Genomic DNA, 18,343 nt, shown 5'->3' on the forward strand with positions numbered 1-18,343 from the left:
GCCTCTTCTCTGGCCTCTGTCCCCTCACTGTGCCCTAGGTATACTGGTTTCCAGCAGGGCCAGATCATCCCTACCTCAGGGCCTTTGCATGTGCCATTCCCTCTGCCTTTGACACTGTTCCTCCAGACCCATGTGACTCACTTCCTTACCTCATTCTGGTCTCTGTTCATGTGCCACCTCCTGAGAGATACCTCCTGACCCCCTCCTCAAAGGAACCCTCCTGTACTACACTACTGCTAATGCCTCACCATGCTCTATTTTTCTTCACAGCAAATATTGATATCAAAAATTGCTTATTCATTTACCAGCCAGCTTATGGCCTTTTCCCCTGGCTCCCTGATGGCAGGGATTTTGCTAGTTTTGTTCACTGTTCTATCCCCAGTGCCTAGATTTGTGTGTGGAAGATCATTAATTAATTAATTTCCCAAAGGAAGCATAGAGGCAAGCACATTTGATTCCTTTGATTGTTGCAACAAACTGCCACAAAGTCAGTAACAACACCAGCCTATTATCTTACAGTTCTGGAGGTCAGAAGTCCTGCAATCCAGGTGTGAGCAGGGCTGGTTCCCTCCAGAAAATCCGTCTTGTTGCTTTGTCCAGCTTCTGGAGGCCACCCACATTCCTGGGCTCAGGCCTGTTCCTCCACCTTCAAAGTGCATCCCTCTGGCCTCTGCCTCTACGGTCCCATGGCCTTCTCTACCCCACGGGGACACCTGTATCGTGTCCCCATCTCAAGACTCTTGATCTCATCTGCACATGCACGTGAGCTGGAACATTCCCAGGCTGTGGGGTGCTGTCTGGGGGACAGTGTTCTCTGCTGCACTGACTGGCTCCAGATGGCACAGCCACCAGGATGAGGCAGAGCTGGCCCTGAAGCAGCCTTTGTCCTCCAACCCCATGCCCCTCTCCCATGGGGTGGCCACAATTCCTAATTCACAGAAAAAGAAACTGAGACTTGGTTTAGCATTTAAGAACCGTTTCTAAGGTCATGGCAGATGAATGCAGGGCTCTTCTGTGGTACGTGATGGAAGGCCCAACTCAAACTGGCTTAATAAGAAGTAGTTTACTGGCTTGCATCACTGGAACATTGGGGGACGGCAGGCATGGCTGGATCCAGGAGCACAAACAGGGTTATCAGCACTTTCTTATCCCCGAGTGCCTACTTGGTACACAATTCCTCCTCCCCTGGGTGCTGTGATGGTCCCATTAACTCCAGATCCAGGTCCTTCCAGCCTCCTCACCCCAGCACTGTGTTCCAGACAAAGTCCCAGGGCTGCATCTCATTGGATGGCTGAGTCACAGGCTCCTGAACCAACGATGGCAGCCAAGGGGCCTGGAGTGCTTTGATTGGATGACCCAGCCATGCCGCTAGGGCTTGGGGATCAGTCCAATTCAAACCTTACGGACTAAGAGTGGAGAGGCCCCAAGGGAAAATCAAGGGGCTGTGGCCAGAAAACAGGCAGGTGGAAACCCCGGATGACCACCACTCTGGGATGCCTCAGAGCTAGAGAAGCAGGCTTTCCTGGGGGACAAGGCCCTCAGTGGGACCAGCGGGAGGGGCCGTGAACCCAGTACCCCTCTTCACATTTCCAGGGCTGCCCCCACCCACTCAGTACTTCCTGAGGATGTGAGTTATGTGTAGGGAGAACTCATGGACCCTCCATAGAAGAATCATGACTAATTCTAATTACTGTTGGTCAGGCAGCCGCCACATGCCACCACTATGACATTGGTGCTACAGGCAAGGAATGAAGGTCAGAGATACTCGGAACACTTGGCAAAGGCACAGAGCCCATTTTACTAATGAGGGGTTCGTACAGGATCCCAGGAGAGGGCAGAGTTGAAGCCCAAAGCCCCCTTTACGGAAAGCCAAGGCCCAGCTTTGGGCAGCTGTATGAAGCTGCCCTCTGCCCAGGGCTTCTTCTCAGACTTCACAGTCCCTCCCCAAAATCTTGCTTTGTGTCACCCAGACAGGTTCATCTGCCTGTCCTCAGCTGGAAGGAGGTCAGGGGCCAGGTTTTGGGACACCTGGAAGAGAGCATCATCTCGGCCCAGCCACTGACACCTTTCAGCAAGGTGGCAGGCACAGCCTGAGCGCCACGGTGGAGTCCCCACCCTCCTGGGAGCTGTCCCTTAAGACGGAGGATGGAGGCCAGGGCACGACACGCAGCTCTCCTGACCAAGTGTCCCGCAAGGTGTGTGTGTGGGTATCTGGGCCTGGGACTCAGCCACGTCAGGGCTCCCACGCAGTCAAAGGTCAGCCTGGGATTTGGGCCCAGCCTGGGGGTTCAGCCAGGATGGGTGCCGATCGGTGCCGCCAAACGAACAACGAAGCGGGTGATAGGTCATACCCTGCTTGTGGGGGAGCGGAGCTTGACCATCTCCACACTCCAGTCCGCCGAGCCCACCACCCGGTGAGACACCTCGCCAGGCCTCCAGGGTTGAGCGGCCCCTAGCTCGGGCCCACCTGCAGTCCGCTGTCGGGAAACTGAGGCAGAGCCCGCCAGGCCAGTTTGCTCCGCCTAGCGCCGGGCCTCCGGGTGGGAAGGCTGGGTGGGGGGAGCGTCCGGGGCGGAGAAATGGTGGCAGATCCTACTGGGCATCTAGAGTAGAACCCTGGGGGAGGGAAACCTCTGGGGTAAGGAGACTCGTGGGGAGTCTCGGGGCTGGGGAGCATCCGAGGCGGTCCACCGCCCGCGCCCCGCCCTCCCCGCCGTGCCCCCGCCCCCAATTCCCCTCCCTATCCCCGCCCGCGGTGGGACGTCACAAAAAAGACACCGCGCCAGTCGGGCTGCACGGGGAGGCACAGCCCAGCCCTTCCCGCCTCCCGGCGCACAGAAGTCCAGGACAGTCCGGCTACCGCGGGGGCGACAGCGGCCTCGCAAGGGCTCGGAAGCGCTACGGCGCCTGCGCGTTCAGCTCCCACTTCCTCCCGGCTGTTGCGCCTCCGCGCTCGGCGGCCCAGGGAGAGAACTCTGCTTCCCAGCGTGCCCCGCTGGTGGGGGCGCAGGCGCAGTCAGGGCCGGGCCCCGAGGCGCAGGCGCGGTCAGGGGGCCGGCGGCGGCACGCAGGCGCAGCTCGGGGCGGAGCGCGCCGGCCGGGCCGAGGAGAGCGCCGGGAGGGCGGCAGCCCCAGAGGTAGTGGAGCGCTCGGAGGTCCCGAGAGGGGGCGGCGCCGGCGGCGTACAGGAGGAAGGCGGCAGCCCCGGCGGCGTCCCCCCGGCCCGCGCCCCCGCGGCGGCCCCGCCGCCCACCGCGTCTCCGACTCTGGGCCCCGCCGCCGCCGCCATGGCCCGGCCGCTGGTTCCCAGTTCACAGAAGGCACTGCTGCTCGAGCTCAAGGGGCTGCAGGAGGAGCCGGTGGAGGGCTTCCGTGTGACCCTGGTGGACGAGGGCGACCTGTACAACTGGGAGGTGGCCATCTTCGGGCCCCCCAACACCTTCTACGAGGGCGGCTACTTCAAGGTGAGCCTCGGGCCGGCGCCCGGGCCCCGCCGACCCTTGGGTGGGCGCCCGCTCCCGCCCTCGGGGCCCGGCCCGGCGGCCCCTCTCTCTGGGACCGGCAGACCCCGATTCGGCTCTTTCCCGCCTCCTACGCGGAGAACACAGGGAGGCCTCCCCAGAACCAGCGGTCCTGTTGTTGGGGAGCGCGGGGCGGGTGAGGGAGGGAGCAACTCCGACCCGGGGGTGCTGGCCTGGCCACTGGCGCGGGTTCCAGCAAAGGCCCGCATGGGGCCTTTGGCAGCTGGGGCCTGCTTGGAAAGCTGCCACCCTTGCCCATAGCAGCGGGCCAGGTTCTCTCGGCTTCATCCCGAGCTTTACGTAACCTGTTCTCTGGGAAGGTGGAGTGGAGCATTCCCTCCATTCTCCGCCCTGTCCCTGGGAGCCACGCTGCGGAGAGCACCCGGGGAGGGAGGGTGGCGCGGCCTCTGGGGTTGGGGCTCCTAGTGGCCGCAGCTGCCCTTTCTCAGATTCCGCCGAGCAGGTCGCCTCTGGGGGCCCAGGTCTCACGCTCTGGGCCATCTCTTTTGCCCTCGTTGTGGTTTAATCCCAGCAGTTCCGTTTTGTGGTTTTTGGGAGCAGGGGGGCGAGTGCCTTCCCGGTGACTGGCTGTTCCTGACTGCTGTGATAAAGGACTTGGGCCACAAGGTCGGCAGCTTTCTCTGTGTCTTGAACTGAGTCCAGACACAGCATTGGAAGGACCTCCCAGGTCATGAGGACTTTGCTCCTGGGGCCCGAGGGACAAGACGAGGGGTCCCCCTGGGCAGACATGGGGAATGAACCCTCAGCCCAGGAACCCCGTCACAGCCTGCCTGGCACGCTGCTCCCAGTTCCTGCCTGGCCGGGAGGCCTGGGTGGGGAGCAGAAACCACGGCCAGGTCAGGCTGCCGGGGAGGCGGGGGAGGGTGGGGCAGGCCACGCACCGACATCTGTGTTTGCACTTTGGGCTGCTGTTTTCACCGCACCTACTCTGTGGCTGTGAGGGAGCAGCTTGGCCTGCTGGGGGTGATCTTGAGTCGTTCCCTCCTTGCTGGGGTGGGGAGGAGGGTCAAGCATGGATAGCTTGGACTGCATTCTGGGTCTGGAACCCAGCCTCACCATGCAGGGAGTGGATTTGGGGCTGATCCATCAGCGATTTAACCAGCCTCCTCCTCCAACCTTGTCTGCTCGGGGGCTGGCAGTTCTGCTCAGACCCACGAAGGAGGCCCAATCTGAGGCCTGGCCAGGACTCTTCCTCTGTGCCTGGGCTAGGCTGCAGGCTAGGATGTGGGAAGGATGTGGGGTTTCTGGCTTTGCCCACTAACTGGGTGTGGGTAGAGCCTCTCAGGCTGGCACTGGGAGATCATCTCATTTCTCCAGAGAGTGCTTTGGGGCCAGGGCACTGCCACATATCTATCCCATCGGCCACAGGATCTGTGTCCTCAGAGAAGCCAGGGTGGGCTGCCCCCACCCCTGTCCTGTTGGGTGCAGTTGGGTGGGTAGTGGGGAAGACCCTCTTCCTTCGAAAGTGTGGAAACCGGGGCCGGGAGGTGCAGGCAGTCTCCATCCTTCCAAAGCTCCTTCCTGTAGCTCCAGCCGCCCCCGCCTCCTCTGTGGGGCACTCAGAGAGGCCAGCTGAAGTCCCCTGCACAGCTTGCTTGCTGTGTACCCTTAGGCAAGAGGCTTTCCTTCTCTGGGCTGCAGTTGGCTCAGCATTGAAGGCATTTCCTGGAACGCCTTGAATGAGGACTGGGTGGCTGCTTGCTGCAGGGGAGGCCTCAGCATTTCCGGGACCTGGGGGATCCACAGGGCAGGTTCTGAGCACAAGCTCCAGGCTTGCTCCGCAGTCGCCAGCAAATTCTTTTTCTTCTGGGCCTCAGCCTGAGGCTCCCCCAAGTGCCCTGCCCAGAAGGGCATCTCTCTAGAGGTAGGCCCGGGGGCATCTGCAGGAGAGGTGCTCTGCCATGGCTCCCAGCACCCTGGCTCACCCTTGAGAGCTGCATGCAAGCACCTCCAGGACCAGGTGTCCCAGTGCCTGGGACTGGGGCGTAAACAAGCAATCAGAGCTTCCTTACCTGCCACCAGGTCAGGTGGCCCTCCCCCAGCCGCCCCGTGACCTTCCTGCCTCCTTCCTGACCTCCCCATGACACTTGCAGGCAGTGAGCCTGTCCACCCAGCGCTGACTCATCTCCCGAGGCCCGGCCCACGAAGGTGTTGGGAATGATTGCTGAGTGAACACACATCTATTTTAGTCCTCCTGCAACCTGGAAACTGAGGCCTGGGGGTCCATCACATTCTTGGGGCACACAGCTCCTGGGGCCCAGGCTCATCCCTCCCATGGGCCTGGGTGGCCAGCGAGCTTGGAGCTGCTCCTGATGGTGCCCCTGCCCCCTGGCAGCAGGGTCAGGGCTGGGGTCAGCTCAGATGACCCCAAAAAAGCCTGAGGTGGCCTATTGTGCACCTGATCTCAGGCCTATGAGGAGCGAGGGTGGCAGGTGGGGTCCCTTGCATGCTGGGTGGCCCTCATGTAGTAGGCATTCCCAGGTTGACGCCCTTCACGTGCTCATGGGCAGTGTCCCGTGTTGCAGCCTAAACCCCATGCATGGTGCTTGGGGAAACATCACTCGGGATGAGGGCCGGCCCTGGCTGAGCCCTTTGCTCTCTGCCCCCACCCAGGCACGTCTCAAGTTCCCTATTGACTACCCCTACTCCCCGCCAGCCTTCCGGTTCCTGACCAAGATGTGGCACCCCAACATCTATGAGGTGAGCCTGCCCCCCGCCTCTGTGTGGTGGTGGGGGACGGAGCAGGCGCTGTGCAGCCCAGCAGGACCTGGCAGGCACTGACCCTCCCTTCTTCCTGTCCCCACACAGACTGGGGATGTGTGCATCTCCATCCTCCACCCCCCAGTCGACGACCCTCAGAGCGGGGAGCTGCCCTCAGAGCGGTGGAACCCCACCCAGAACGTCAGGTGAGGCTGGGTCAGCCTTATTTAGGGGCCAGTCAACAGATGGATACCCCACCCCATCCCTGAACTCCTCGCTCCTGCAGGTCGTCCTCAACCCTGGCCCACCCTGTGGACCAGGACTTTGGAAGGCAACCTTTGCTGTTCTCAGGGCTGTGGCGTCCGTACACTGAGGGCCCCAGAATCCCCAAGGCTGGTCTGCTCACCTCTCCCCACACTCATTTCCTGATGCCAGCCACCCTGTATGCCATTGGGAACAGCTCCGGGGATCCTATATCCATGTCTGCCTGCCCCTGGGGTCTCCCTTCCGTCCTCAACCTCCCACTGACCCAACCATCTTCATCCGGGTGAACACACCACCCTGCCTCCCAGCCTGTGCCCTGTCCAGCCCAAACCACAGAAGTTGTTGGCACAGAGGGACCCCCTCACCAGGCAGGATGCCCAGGAGGCCACACATCTTGTCCTGGGTGCTGGGTGTGTGGCAAAGGCTGGAGGAGGCTGGCAGGAGGGCAGCCCTGAGCTCAGCCTCAGCTCTTCTGGGGCCTTGGGGGGGCATCTGGGGGCTCACCAGGGGCCCCGGGAGCCCTCCAGGAGCTGTGGCCAGGCAGGCTGTGCAGCCAGTAGACACCCCTGCTACCGACCCTGTGCTCCCCCAGGACCATCCTCTTGAGCATCATTTCCCTCCTCAACGAGCCCAACACCTTCTCCCCGGCCAACGTGGACGCCTCCGTGATGTACAGGAAGTGGAAAGAGAGCAAAGGCAAAGACCGGGAGTACACGGACATCATCCGGTGAGCGGGGCTCAGACGCAGCCGGGGACTGAGGCTCCGGGCAGGCCCGGGCCCAGCGCTTTCCTGCTAGTCAATCTGCTCCTTGTTTTAGAAAGCTGGGTGCTCCCTTTCCTCCGGGAGACGTCCCCATCACACAAACGTGCCGTCTGCACGCTTGATGTGGCCGCGCGTGTGCAGCCCAGCTCCGTAGGGGTCTCGCCTCTCTCCCTGCCCAGGGCAGTCTGTTCTGAGCAGAGGCCTCCCGCATGTTTTGGCCAAATTTGTCTGTCCGTGGCTGGTGCTCGGGGTCCTTCCGCTCCCAGCTGAGTGTGTGTGCTCTTGGGGAGCACGTCCTGGTAGCTGCTGAGACCACGTTCCGTGTGATGCTTTCTTCTGGTGTTGAGGATTTGGTGCTGTGAACATTGCTTGCATTTGTAATCTTGACACTTGGAATCTATTTCCAAAGGCAGGTGATGACTGTGTTAGTGTATTTACAAAAATATCCTTCTTTCCTAAAGGGTATTTATTTTCTGTTATGAACAGCAGGTTATGTAGGGATTTGCCAGTAACCTTCCCTGCACTTTAGTTGTTTCCAGTGAGACCACCTCGCGGGTAAATAGGTGAATGTCTTTGCGAAGGGGTCTTTCCACGAATGGGTGCCCGGAGTGCAGGGGCCGGACCGGCAGAGCCTTGGTGTGCAGGGCTCCGCTCAGGCCCGGAGCCGCCAGCCCTTCTCCCTTGCCGGTCTGATTCAGTTCTGCTGAGCTCTGTGAGCTGCTCTGTGTCTTTGTGCACTGGCACTTCTCCATGTAGGTTTTCTGTCTTAATTCGGGAAACTCTTCATTAGATTGTTTCCAAGTAGTCTTTCACTTTGTCACTTAGCATTTAATCAGAGTAGGAAATAAGTCAAGACATACACCTACCTTAGACAGGACCCACCACCGGAGGCCTGAGTGTTTGTCCAGAAGAAATGGGAAGCGAGCATCCACACCAGCACCCATGGAGATGTTTGAGACAGCTTGGGTTTGCCAGCAGCTGGCAGTGACCCAAATGTACGTCCACAGGGGAAGACTGAGCAAGCCATGGCCTGCCACACAGCCCGGGAGGCATGGCAGCGGCTGTCAGGGAGGATGGGGACCCCGGGGACTGTGGTGGTACGTTCGTGTTCTTGTTTGTGGGCCTGGTTTCACAGGGCCGCATGGACACTTGGAGTTGTTGCAGTTCATGTCACTAAAGCTGCAGACACACAATTTGTGCAGTAAGAAGGCAATATGTTCATGGAAGAGAAACACTGAAGTGCAAATAGGAACATAAAGAAAACCTCAACCCTAACACCTGGTCAGCTTCAGTGTGTCTGTCCTTCCAGCCCGTGCACAAGCAGGTGGAGGTGGGGGTTTTGTGGGGTGGACCGCCTCGTGTCTCAGGTCTTTGGTCTGTGGTGTGGAATCTGTTTACTTTCCCGGGAAGACTCTCGTCTTTCCCACAAGTCTGGCTGGACATTCTGTGGCTTATGAAACAGAATTTTCTAAGTGACTTGTGCAGCATTGCACATGTAATCCGTGTGCATTTCACACCACACACTCAGTGAGGGGACCCATGAGTGTGCAGGGTGGCCCCTTCCTGCCATCTCTGTCCCCTCAGCCAGTGGCAGCCACAGCTCGTGCCCTTGGTCACAGTTTGCCATTTGTGGAAATGGTGCGCCCTGTGGGGACGGTGACACTCGTGCTCCTCAAATACCTCCCGTGCAGCAGGCCCCCAGGCACCCTTCAGCAGGGGAGGGTCCCGCCTGCTCCTTGTCCCATTTTTTCCCGGCTGCCTTCCATGTGGCACAGAAATAAAACCAGACTATTTTTATCCCTCAGACTCCCTGTGGGCTGGCTGTATGTGCCCATGTGGCAAGGCTGTGGAGGCCGCCCCTTCCTGCTGGCTCAGCAGAACACGTGGTGCCACTGGCTGGCTCAGGCATGGGTCTGCAGCTTGGTCCTCCGAGGTCCTGGCTGGGCTGGAATCGGTGCTGGGACACTGGGTGGCCAAGTGTCGCGCTCCACAGCAGCTGACCTGGCAGTAGTGCCCACCAGGGCCTTCTCCTTGGGGGTCACACAGGGCCCTGCCCCGGCCTCCTTCCTCTCAGAGATCCTCCACCATGGACAGGAGGGCATGGGGCGGGGTTGGCATGGGCCCTCCACCCCCGGCCTGTCCGTCCCTCAGTGTAGCGGGCGCTGGGCCAGCCAGGCACTGAGAACAGCTCTCCTTGTCCTCACAAGTGTGACAGTCAGGGCAGAGTCAGCCATGGGCCACCGGGGGTTGTCATGTAGTTGGGCTGCAGGCTCCGCCCCAGCAGGGCTCCAGGGTGCCCGGTGGTGTGGGCCCCTTCCGGTGGCATCCATCTGGTTGATGCTGTCTGTGTATGTGGCCACCAGGCTTTGGGTCCTGGCAAGATGGCACTGATAGGCACTGACCTCTGCCCATGTCCTCCCAGGAAACAGGTCCTGGGGACCAAGGTGGACGCAGAGCGGGACGGCGTGAAGGTGCCCACCACGCTGGCTGAGTATTGCGTGAAGACCAAGGCCCCGGTGCCTGACGAGGGCTCAGATCTGTTCTATGACTACTACTATGAGGATGGCGAGGCCGAGGCCGACAGCTGCTTTGGGGACGACGATGACTCGGGCAACGAGGAGTCCTGACAGTGCAGTGGCCCTGCGAATAAACTTACAGATTTTACCTCACCAGCCCGGCTGTGCCACCGTCTACCTCACCAGAGGTCTGTGCTGCCGGCCCCTCGGTGTCTCGTCTGGGCGTTGCTTTCCTTTCCCGTGCGTTCTGGGCTCTGCCTCAAGAAGGGCCGCAGTGCTGGGGGCCTGCAGGGTCAGGCCTGGTCTGTGGTGGCCTGCGGGGCCCAGACCCCCATCTGCAGCTCCTGCTGCAGGAGCAGAGTCTCGGGGTGCCCAGCTCGGGAGTGGATGGTCACCTCGTCCCTCTGCCTTGGTTTGTTTGGGATTTAAATAAAATGACTTTATGAGAAGCCAGAGAGCTAACCTCTCGTTGGCCTCCCTTAGGAGGCCAAGAGGGTGATGGTCCCAGGGGGCAGGCCCTGGATGCCTGCAGCCGCCCCTTGCGTGTGACCTATGTGACCAGGGCTCAGGCGGGCCAGCAGCCATCCCCTCGTGCCTGGGGGCTCCCCGACAGCTCCCCAGGGGACTCCTGCCTGGGGCCAGCTGACCTTAGAAGGGCTACAGGGCAGAAAACCGCTTTTTTCAGCATCGCCCCAGCAGCCTGCAGGTGGGTGTTAAGGTTGAGGGTCCTGAACCCTTGCCCAGAGAAGCCCTGCCCCGCTGCCTGCAGGTGTGAGCATGCCGGGTGCAGGGTGGGGACACTGCCGCCGCAGGCCCCCACACCATGGCCCAGGCCTCTGTGGCTCTGTTTTGTGTGACTGAAGTGGCCGGGTCCAGCTCGTCGGCATCCTGGGAATGAAGGCCCTGCTCGGGGCACCTGGCTGGCCTGACGGGTCACTGATGCTGGAGCCTGGATGATTGCACCAGGGGCACCAGGCGGACCCCAGCAGCCTGCCTCCACAGACACAGCCTCGATGGTTGGCGCCTGCAGTTTCCTTTGTGTTTTCTTTAGCGTGAATGATTTTCCTACATTAAACGTGGAAGGTTTCACCCAATCTTAATTTCTGCCTTTTCTTAAACCTGGAGGCTGGCAGTGCAGGGTGTGTGCAGGCCGGGTGCTCTGCTGGGTGTGAGTGGAGTCAGGCCTGTGCTGCCCCTCTGGCCCCCACTGGGCTGGGCTTTGCTCACTCAGCAAAGGGCACCTTGGAGCCCCGCTCTGTGTCCCCAGCAACCCAGCCCTCATGTCCTAGGTGTCCCTGGGCCCTGTGTAAAGGCCTGGGCACGTGACCCTCCAGCAGGGCGGTAACGGGACCAGGCCAGTGGCCCAAGTTTTAGCCTTGATGGCCCTGTACTTCCTCCTCCAGCCTGGAGGCCTTCCCCAAGGGTGCAGCTGAGCCTTCAAGGCCCAGGGTGTGAGCGGCTCTGGGTCTGGGGGCTGCGCTTCCTGCAAACAGTGGCTGGGAGGCCCTGATGTCCTCAGCAACCCCAAGACCCATGGGCCAGACCCAGCCACTGCCCGTCTTGCAATGAAGCTTTATTGGAACGCAGCCACACCCACTCCCCCATGTCCGTGGCTGGTTTTGAGTCACAGCATCAGACCTGAGCAACTGCAGCACAGTCCAGCCCAAAAAGCCAGAAATAGACTGGGCGCTCATAGAAGCCTGCCAACATTGTCCTGCGGCCGGCCTGGCCCCCTTGCGCTTCTGGGCCGGCTGCTCTGGTCGCCCCTGGACCTTGCTGGGTGTCCACCCTGCCGCTGCTGGGGGACAAGCTTCCAGGCGCAGTGACAGCCACCCCCGGCCCAGGGACCTGCTTGCCTCAGGGCCATCCTGCCCCGTGGCTGCATCATCAGGAGGGCCCCCGCGCGGCGGGATGGGCCTACTCACGTCCCGAGGAAAAGCTCATCCTCTAGTTTGGGCCAAGTTGGGGGTTTCAGCTTGGGTCACGTGCCAGCCTCCCAACGAATCACCGGTGAGGCATGACGTGCACTGGTCAGGGCTCGGGCCCCTGCAGAGGCAAGCCCGCTGGGGTTGGCATTTTTGGACACATTCAGGGATCGGGCAGGGGTGGAAGGGTTGGCTCCCCAGAGGAGGCAGATTGAGGAGGGGGGAGTGGGGAGGACCTGCTGGAGGCTGTAGAGGCTGGGGGAAGGGTGGACAGGGAGTGGACACCTTGCCACGGCCCCCCCATACCCTCGTCCCACCACCCCAGCTGCTGAGGCTGGTCCGGGGTCCCTGTGCTCAAGAGATGCCAGCCTTACCTTCCACGTCAGTGTGCTGCCCAGCCCTCCAAATGCAAGCCGGCACTCAGTCTGCAGAGTGACCTCACACTGCCGGGGAGCAGACAGGAGGAAAGAGCTCACGCACTGGGCCCTCTGCCCCTTCCCCAGCACCCCTTCCCCAACCTTCCCATCCCACTGCCCCCCAACTTCTGCCCCTTCCTGTCACCTGTAGCTGGACCACAGAGACCCCCCCCCCCGCCCAAGGGCACTAGGCAGGGGCAGCGTGGTTGGCTGGGGCTGGGCCCTAGGGTGGCAGCAGGCCAGGGCACTTTGGGAGCTTGAACTCTGTGCTGGATGCCTGGATGGGCAGTAACGGTTGTGTCCGGTCGGCCCCCTGGAGAGAGCACCATCAGGAAGGCTGGGCAGCCTGGCAACTCACAAGCCCCCAGGGCAGCTCTCCAACTCTGGGGGCCCCGGGGTTGGTATTAGCATTAGCCCAGTCTCATGCGGAAGCTGAGGCACAGAGAAGTTCAGTAAATTGCCCGCCGTCACCAGCTGGGGAGCCACAGAGCTGGAGTTTGAACTCCAGGATCAAAGATGATCAAGATATGGAAATGGCCTGTGCAGAGGTGCTGGGAGTTGTGGGGGGAAAGGAGCAGTGTTAAAAGGACAGGAAGAAAGGAGGAGGGAATGAAAGACTAGGGTGGGGGTGGAGGTGGGGGTGGGGGAGGGGGTGTTCTCTGCCCCATTAGCCTCCGGCCTCCAGGAATGATCAGGCCCCTCCAGTGAGCCCACAGGATGGCCTGTGCTGTCGCCTCTGGCAGAGGGACTCCAGGGGGCCCTTGGGGTGCAGCAAAGGGCAGGTGGCTGGAGTCCAGTCCTTTAGCTCCAAACTCCCAAGGTCACTGCTGTGGCCACTACCAAGTCCTATGTCAGGAAGATCACCCATCCTTCGTGGTCCCCTCTCAGGCCTGATGCTACAGGGGATGACTCCCTTGCTGGGTAGGCAGCGAGGGATTGGCCATGTCTCAGAGGATCACAAATTGTCATAAGGAAACCGTGCAAGCCCACCAGGGTTCTGACCCCACTTGTGCCCCATGCCAGCTGCCTGACCTCAGGCAAGCCTGGTCCCCACTTACAAAACAGAGGCTGTATTTCTGGGGTTTGGGGGGAGCCCAGCAGCAGGCAAGCAGTGGGTTGGGCTGGGCTGCCAGCAGTGTGACCAGCATGCCTGGCACTGGGGGGGCAGGTGGATGTGAACACAACCACCCCAGAATCTTCTGCTTTTTCAGGGGTAACATTTTCATTGAGATGTAATTCATGTGCCACACAATTCACCCTTTTAAAGAGTATATAATTCACTCATTTGTAGAGCATTCACAGTCGTGTAACCACCACCTCTATCCAGTTTCAGAACATTCCATCTCCCAAAAAGAAGCCCTATCCCCATGAGCAGTCACCCCAACCCTTCCCCGGGACCCACAAGCCTATATTTTGTCTGTGGATTCTCCTGCTGTGGACGTTCCACAGAAATGGGGTCGCACACTATGTGGCCTTCTGTGTCTGGTGTCTCACTGAGCACCATGGGTTCGGGGTCTGTGCACGTGGAGCATGTGGCAGGACTCCACTCCTTGGCTAACTGATGCTCCGTGTGTGGGTGCACCACTTGCACCTGCTGGTGGACACCCAGGAGTGTCTCTGCCTTGTGGCCGCTGTGAGCACCCGGCCACGGCCTGTGTCTGGCTGCTGCTTTCCTTCACTGAGGCCTTGGTGACTGTCGCTGTCACACCCACAGGAGTGCTGTAGCCTCCCACATGCTTTGCAGGAAGCTGGGGTTTTTTTTCTTCTCTGACATCCTGCAGTAACACCAGATATAGAGGCAGGGGGACATCAGGAATTGACCAGGAGGCACCAAGCAGCTTCCTCCCGGCCCCCCAAGGATGAGGGTGATGTCCCCTTAGCGGCAGCAGGATTGTGGGTGGCTCCCACTGCATAGGGATCAGGGGGGCCGGCCGGAGTTCTGAGTTGGGAGGGCAGAAGCCTCCCAAGGGCAAAAAGCTTATCTTTCTTCCCAGCTGTTCTTCCGGCTGGTTCCACCCACCGTGGAGTGAGTGGGGCTGTGGGCCTAAAGGGACGGGGCGAGCCAGCAGCGGGAATGAGCAGGGTACCCCCCCGGGTGCCCTGTGATGGAGTACATGGGGCGTCAGAGGGGCTGGGTGGCCGCACCGGTCGCCGAGGGCCTCGAGTGGAAGGATTATCTAGGACACTGAGTAAGTGTCCTGGGGCAGCTGAGATGAAACACAGCAAGCAGGTGGCTCTGGGACACAGGGCTTCCTCCCCCCAGGTGCCTCCCTCGGATCTCTGCCTCTGTGGTGTGTGTGTCTGAACTTCCCTTTAGTGAGGACACCAGTCTATAGGCACCCCTGAGCCCCAGTGTGACCTCATTTTGACCTGGCTGCATCAGCAGCAACCCTCTTTCCAAATCAGGTCACACTCTGAGGCATGACTTCAGGGGGCACCATTTGCCCTGTACACTCACTTGTGTGTGCAGGTACCAGGGCCCTGTGATGGGGATGCTGTGGGGAGACCACCCATCCCTGAGCGGTGGGGGAGCCAGGGTGGGGACTCGGGCCAGGGAACCACCATACCTGCTAAGGAAATGGATATTTTGATGAGATCGCGGATAATGTGGAGGAATGGCCAGTCTGGGGTTCTCTCCTTCACCAAGGGACACAGAAGTCACAGGACAGTCACATGCCGAATGGGGCTGAGCTGGACCTGGGATGGGAAGAAAAGATCCCAGGGGGGCTGCAGTGGGGCATGGGGGCCTCCGGGGTGTGGGGACGACTTTTCCTCGGCAGCAATCCTTTGCTGCTCAGGTTGGGTCCTTTCTGTCTTAGGTTGAAGGTGCATGCCTGCAACTCACTTCCAAATGGTCTGGAAGAAAATGTATGGGGAGAGAGAGGGGTAAATGTGTGCAAAGGTTCCCAGCTGGGCATCTGGGAGGGTGGTTATTATCCTCACAACGTCTCTTCTTGTAGATTTAATGAACTTTAGAATAAAAACCCTCCTATTATCCCACTGTGACAAAGACATCACCAAACTGGTCAATGACATGTGGCCAGCCAGGAAATCTTAGCACCCGTGGTGAGGATGCGCCTGTCACTTCTCTGGGGATGGATCAGTGGACTGACAAGAGGCCAGTGCAGGGAAGGTGGCTGCTTCTGTAAATCCCTCACTGCACGACAGCTGTACCTGCCAGGTGCACTCACCGCACCTGCCGGCCTCCGCAGCTCACTGCCTGGTCCCAGCGGCCCACCACCCTACCGTCCCTCCTGCCAACTCCAGTGTTGGAGTCTGTAGGAGCTTAAAACCACAGGGTCAGTGGGGACAGGCCTGAGGACTGCTAGGAGGAGGCTCGCTTTTCCTGCAAGAGCAATGAGAACAAAAGAGGCCCCCTCCCGTCACACAGAGCAGAGCTGCACAGGTGGGCCCTGCAGTTTGAGGAAGGTGGCTGTCAGGCCCCTACGCTGGGCCCCTTCCAGAGAGGGTGCAGGCCTCAGTGGCCAGGGAGTGAGGGTCCCGAGCGTTCACTGTCCACAGCTAATTAGGGACACCTGCTGAGTGCAGCTTGTGCAAGCGGAGGCCAGCAAGCGGCAGCACAGGCTGGACACGAGGTCAGAGAGTGACCAGTGCCGTACGGGAGCTAAAGGGTGAGAGGTACCCGGTGGAAGGCCGGACACCCTCTCAAGTTTGGACTTCATGTCTGGGACAGAAGAATTTTAGTTTACCCCAGATACCCCAGGAGATACACTCACACTAAAAAGTAACTGATTTTCTAAAACCTGAAATTCTAATTTAATTGGGTGTCATGTGTTTTTATTTGCTACAGATGGCCACCCCAACGGAGCTGTCCCAGAAGGCCTCTGTGGGGAAGCAGAGGAGGACTCGGACCTGCCCGGCCCAGGGGAGGGGGTGGGCAGGGAAGGCGCTCCAGGGAGGGGACCAGGAAGCCAGGTCCTCAGGGAGGCCCAGCTTTGTCTTATAAACAAAGGCAAAGAGCTCCTGGCAGCCCTGGTATTTCCCACAAGCTCTGTCCTCAGCCAGGCTCTGGGGGGGTAGGGGGGCCGAAGAGGCTTTGAAGCCAGCTGGCTGCCTTCCTTCCTCGTAGGGCACGTAGCTCTCCATCTCATGCAGCCTTGTCAGCCTGATGGCGCTCTGGGAAGTTCTGGGCTCCCAGGCCCTGAGCTTGGGGCTCCCAGGACCAAAGCCCTCACCCCAATGCACCCCCCCCCACTGGCAAGTATGGCCCCCCTGCCACATCCTCCCAGCCTATTCCAGAGGTGTCCACGCAGCTGGGACTCTAGGACTCTGGCTGGCCTAATCACGAAGTTAACATCAGACAGATTAGCAGGAGAAAAACAGAAGTTTAGTAATGTGGAAACCGTTAACACAGACCCAGGAAAGCTGGCCAGAGCTCCCACCTTCAGTACTATCTTCAGCTACAGCCAAGAGATGCTGCACGGAGAATCAGCCACGGGTTATCAGGAGAGGTCTGCGAAGGGGCGGGGCTGTTTTCCAGATAGGTCCAGGCTTTCTCCATTGATAAGAGTTTCTAGAATCTGGAGTCATCCCCCTCTTGCTAGTACCCTGAGGGAGATTTCCCTTAATATAAGGAGATTTCCCTTATAAATATCTTTTACAAAAGGGTAGCTTCTTATACAGAATTTTATTGTTGTTAACAACCATTTGATCAATAAATATGAGGGATGCCCTCTCAAAAAAAAAAAAATGGGTAGCTTCTTGGTTTTCAGATTTTTCTCTTGCACCTGCAGTTTCTTAATACAAACTGGCTTAAACTAATCAACATGCAAGAGTAATGTCTTGGGGTGACAAAATGTGCACCCCTACACCCTATGTCTAAACTGAGATAATTCATATACCATACAACTCAACCAGCTCAGAGTTGTGGCCTCATCACCATCAATTCCAGAACATTCCATCCCCCAAAAGCAGCTCTGCCCCCTCCCTAGCCCCCAAACTCCCACGGGCCCACATTCTGTCTGTGGATTCACCTGTTGTGGACGTTCCACAGAAATGGGGTCGTCACCCTGCCCCATTTGGCCTGTGTGTCTGCCTCTCGCTGAGCACTGTGTGTTCAGGGCCTGTCCACGTGTGCTGTGTGTCAGGGCTCCACTCTGGTTCGTGGCTGAGTGATCCTCGGTGTGTGGATGGACATGTGTGTAGATGGGTATTTGGGTCGTTCCACTTTTTGGCTGTTGTGAATCATGCTGCTGTGGGCATTTGGTAGGAGTGGAATTGCTGGGTCAGATGGTGACTCCACGTTCAACCTTCTGAAGACCTGCTGGGGTCTTTTCCACAGCGGCTGCCCCATTTCACATCCCACCCACCCTATGTGAAGGGGCCAGTCTCTTCACCTGCCCACTGACACTAGCTATTTTCTGCCTTTCAGATGGCAAGCAACCCCGGAAATGTCAGGCAGGAGCTTTCTCGGCAGCATCATCTGTAAGATAATGTCACAGGGGCTCCCTCCATCCCCTAGAAGATGACCAGGTGGAGAGCTTGAGTGACCCTGCCTGAAATGACCTCTTTTTTTCTTTTGCTGAAAACGTCACCCTACCCTCCTGTCCATGAAAACCTTCCCTTTTGTACAATTCCTCGGAGCATCTCCATTGCTCGGAGAGGTGCGTTCCCGATTTGTGAAGATTCGTGAAGCCAATCAGACTTTCAAATGTACTTGGCTGAATCTTTTGGACAGGTCCTTGTGCTTTTAGTGTCTTGCCTAAGAAACCACGGCCTAACCCAAGGCCACGAAGACCACATTACGTTGCATTATGTTTTTGTTTGAACTTATTTTGTCATTTTCAAAAACTTTGTTGTAAAACTTGAGGACCTCAGGGTAGCTTGTCCAGACAAATCGGGGGCGGCCAGTCAATCTGAATTTCGGATAAACAGCGAATACTTTCCCTGCGTAACCACGCCACATATCATATACTCACACCAAGAAATTATTCGCTGTCATCTGGAGGCAACTTCAATAGGATCCAGAGTTTTATTCGCAGGGGCCCCAACCACCTGTTCGGGATCTCCCGCCTCCCCGGATGCCTTCCTGCTCGTGGAAAAGTTACAGGACAGCCAGGGAGGGCATCGTATCGCGCGTGGCATCCGCAGGCTGACATTTCCTGAAGGACGTGGAGAGCGGGGCGGGGCCCGCCGCATCACGTGGTGCCCCTTCCGTAGCGTGCGCGCTCCCAGGCCGGGGCGTGCGTGCGTCCGC

The 18,343-nt window shown here is 59.2% G+C and overlaps 1 protein-coding gene and 1 long non-coding RNA gene across 3 annotated transcripts; one reads left to right on the plus strand and one right to left on the minus strand.

Annotated features, from left to right (window-relative positions):
• The first annotated feature begins 2,932 nt into the window (after positions 1-2,932).
• CDC34 (cell division cycle 34, ubiqiutin conjugating enzyme) lies at positions 2,933-10,879 on the plus strand. 2 transcript variants are annotated; one of them, XM_036889856.2, is made up of 5 exons: positions 2,933-3,464; positions 6,156-6,242; positions 6,351-6,448; positions 7,099-7,233; positions 9,692-10,879. In XM_036889856.2, exons 1-5 carry the CDS (start codon positions 3,288-3,290, stop codon positions 9,894-9,896), a joined length of 702 nt encoding a protein of 233 aa, XP_036745751.1. In that variant the 5' UTR covers positions 2,933-3,287; the 3' UTR covers positions 9,897-10,879. The 2 variants fall into 2 exon arrangements, with proteins under 2 accessions (XP_036745751.1, XP_036745752.1); XM_036889857.2 differs by lacking the exon at positions 6,156-6,242.
• Positions 10,880-13,132: 2,253 nt separating this feature from the next.
• On the minus strand, positions 13,133-18,221 carry LOC130679959 (uncharacterized). The gene is made up of 3 exons (XR_008992936.1): positions 18,066-18,221; positions 14,694-14,982; positions 13,133-13,901 (listed from the first exon to the last, which is right to left on the minus strand). It is a non-coding gene; the product is annotated as an uncharacterized LOC130679959 (long non-coding RNA).
• Between the last annotated feature and the right edge of the window lie 122 nt (positions 18,222-18,343).

The sequence above is a fragment of the Manis pentadactyla genome, chromosome 12 (assembly GCF_030020395.1).
Source record: "Manis pentadactyla isolate mManPen7 chromosome 12, mManPen7.hap1, whole genome shotgun sequence".
Classification (NCBI taxonomy): domain Eukaryota; kingdom Metazoa; phylum Chordata; class Mammalia; order Pholidota; family Manidae; genus Manis; species Manis pentadactyla.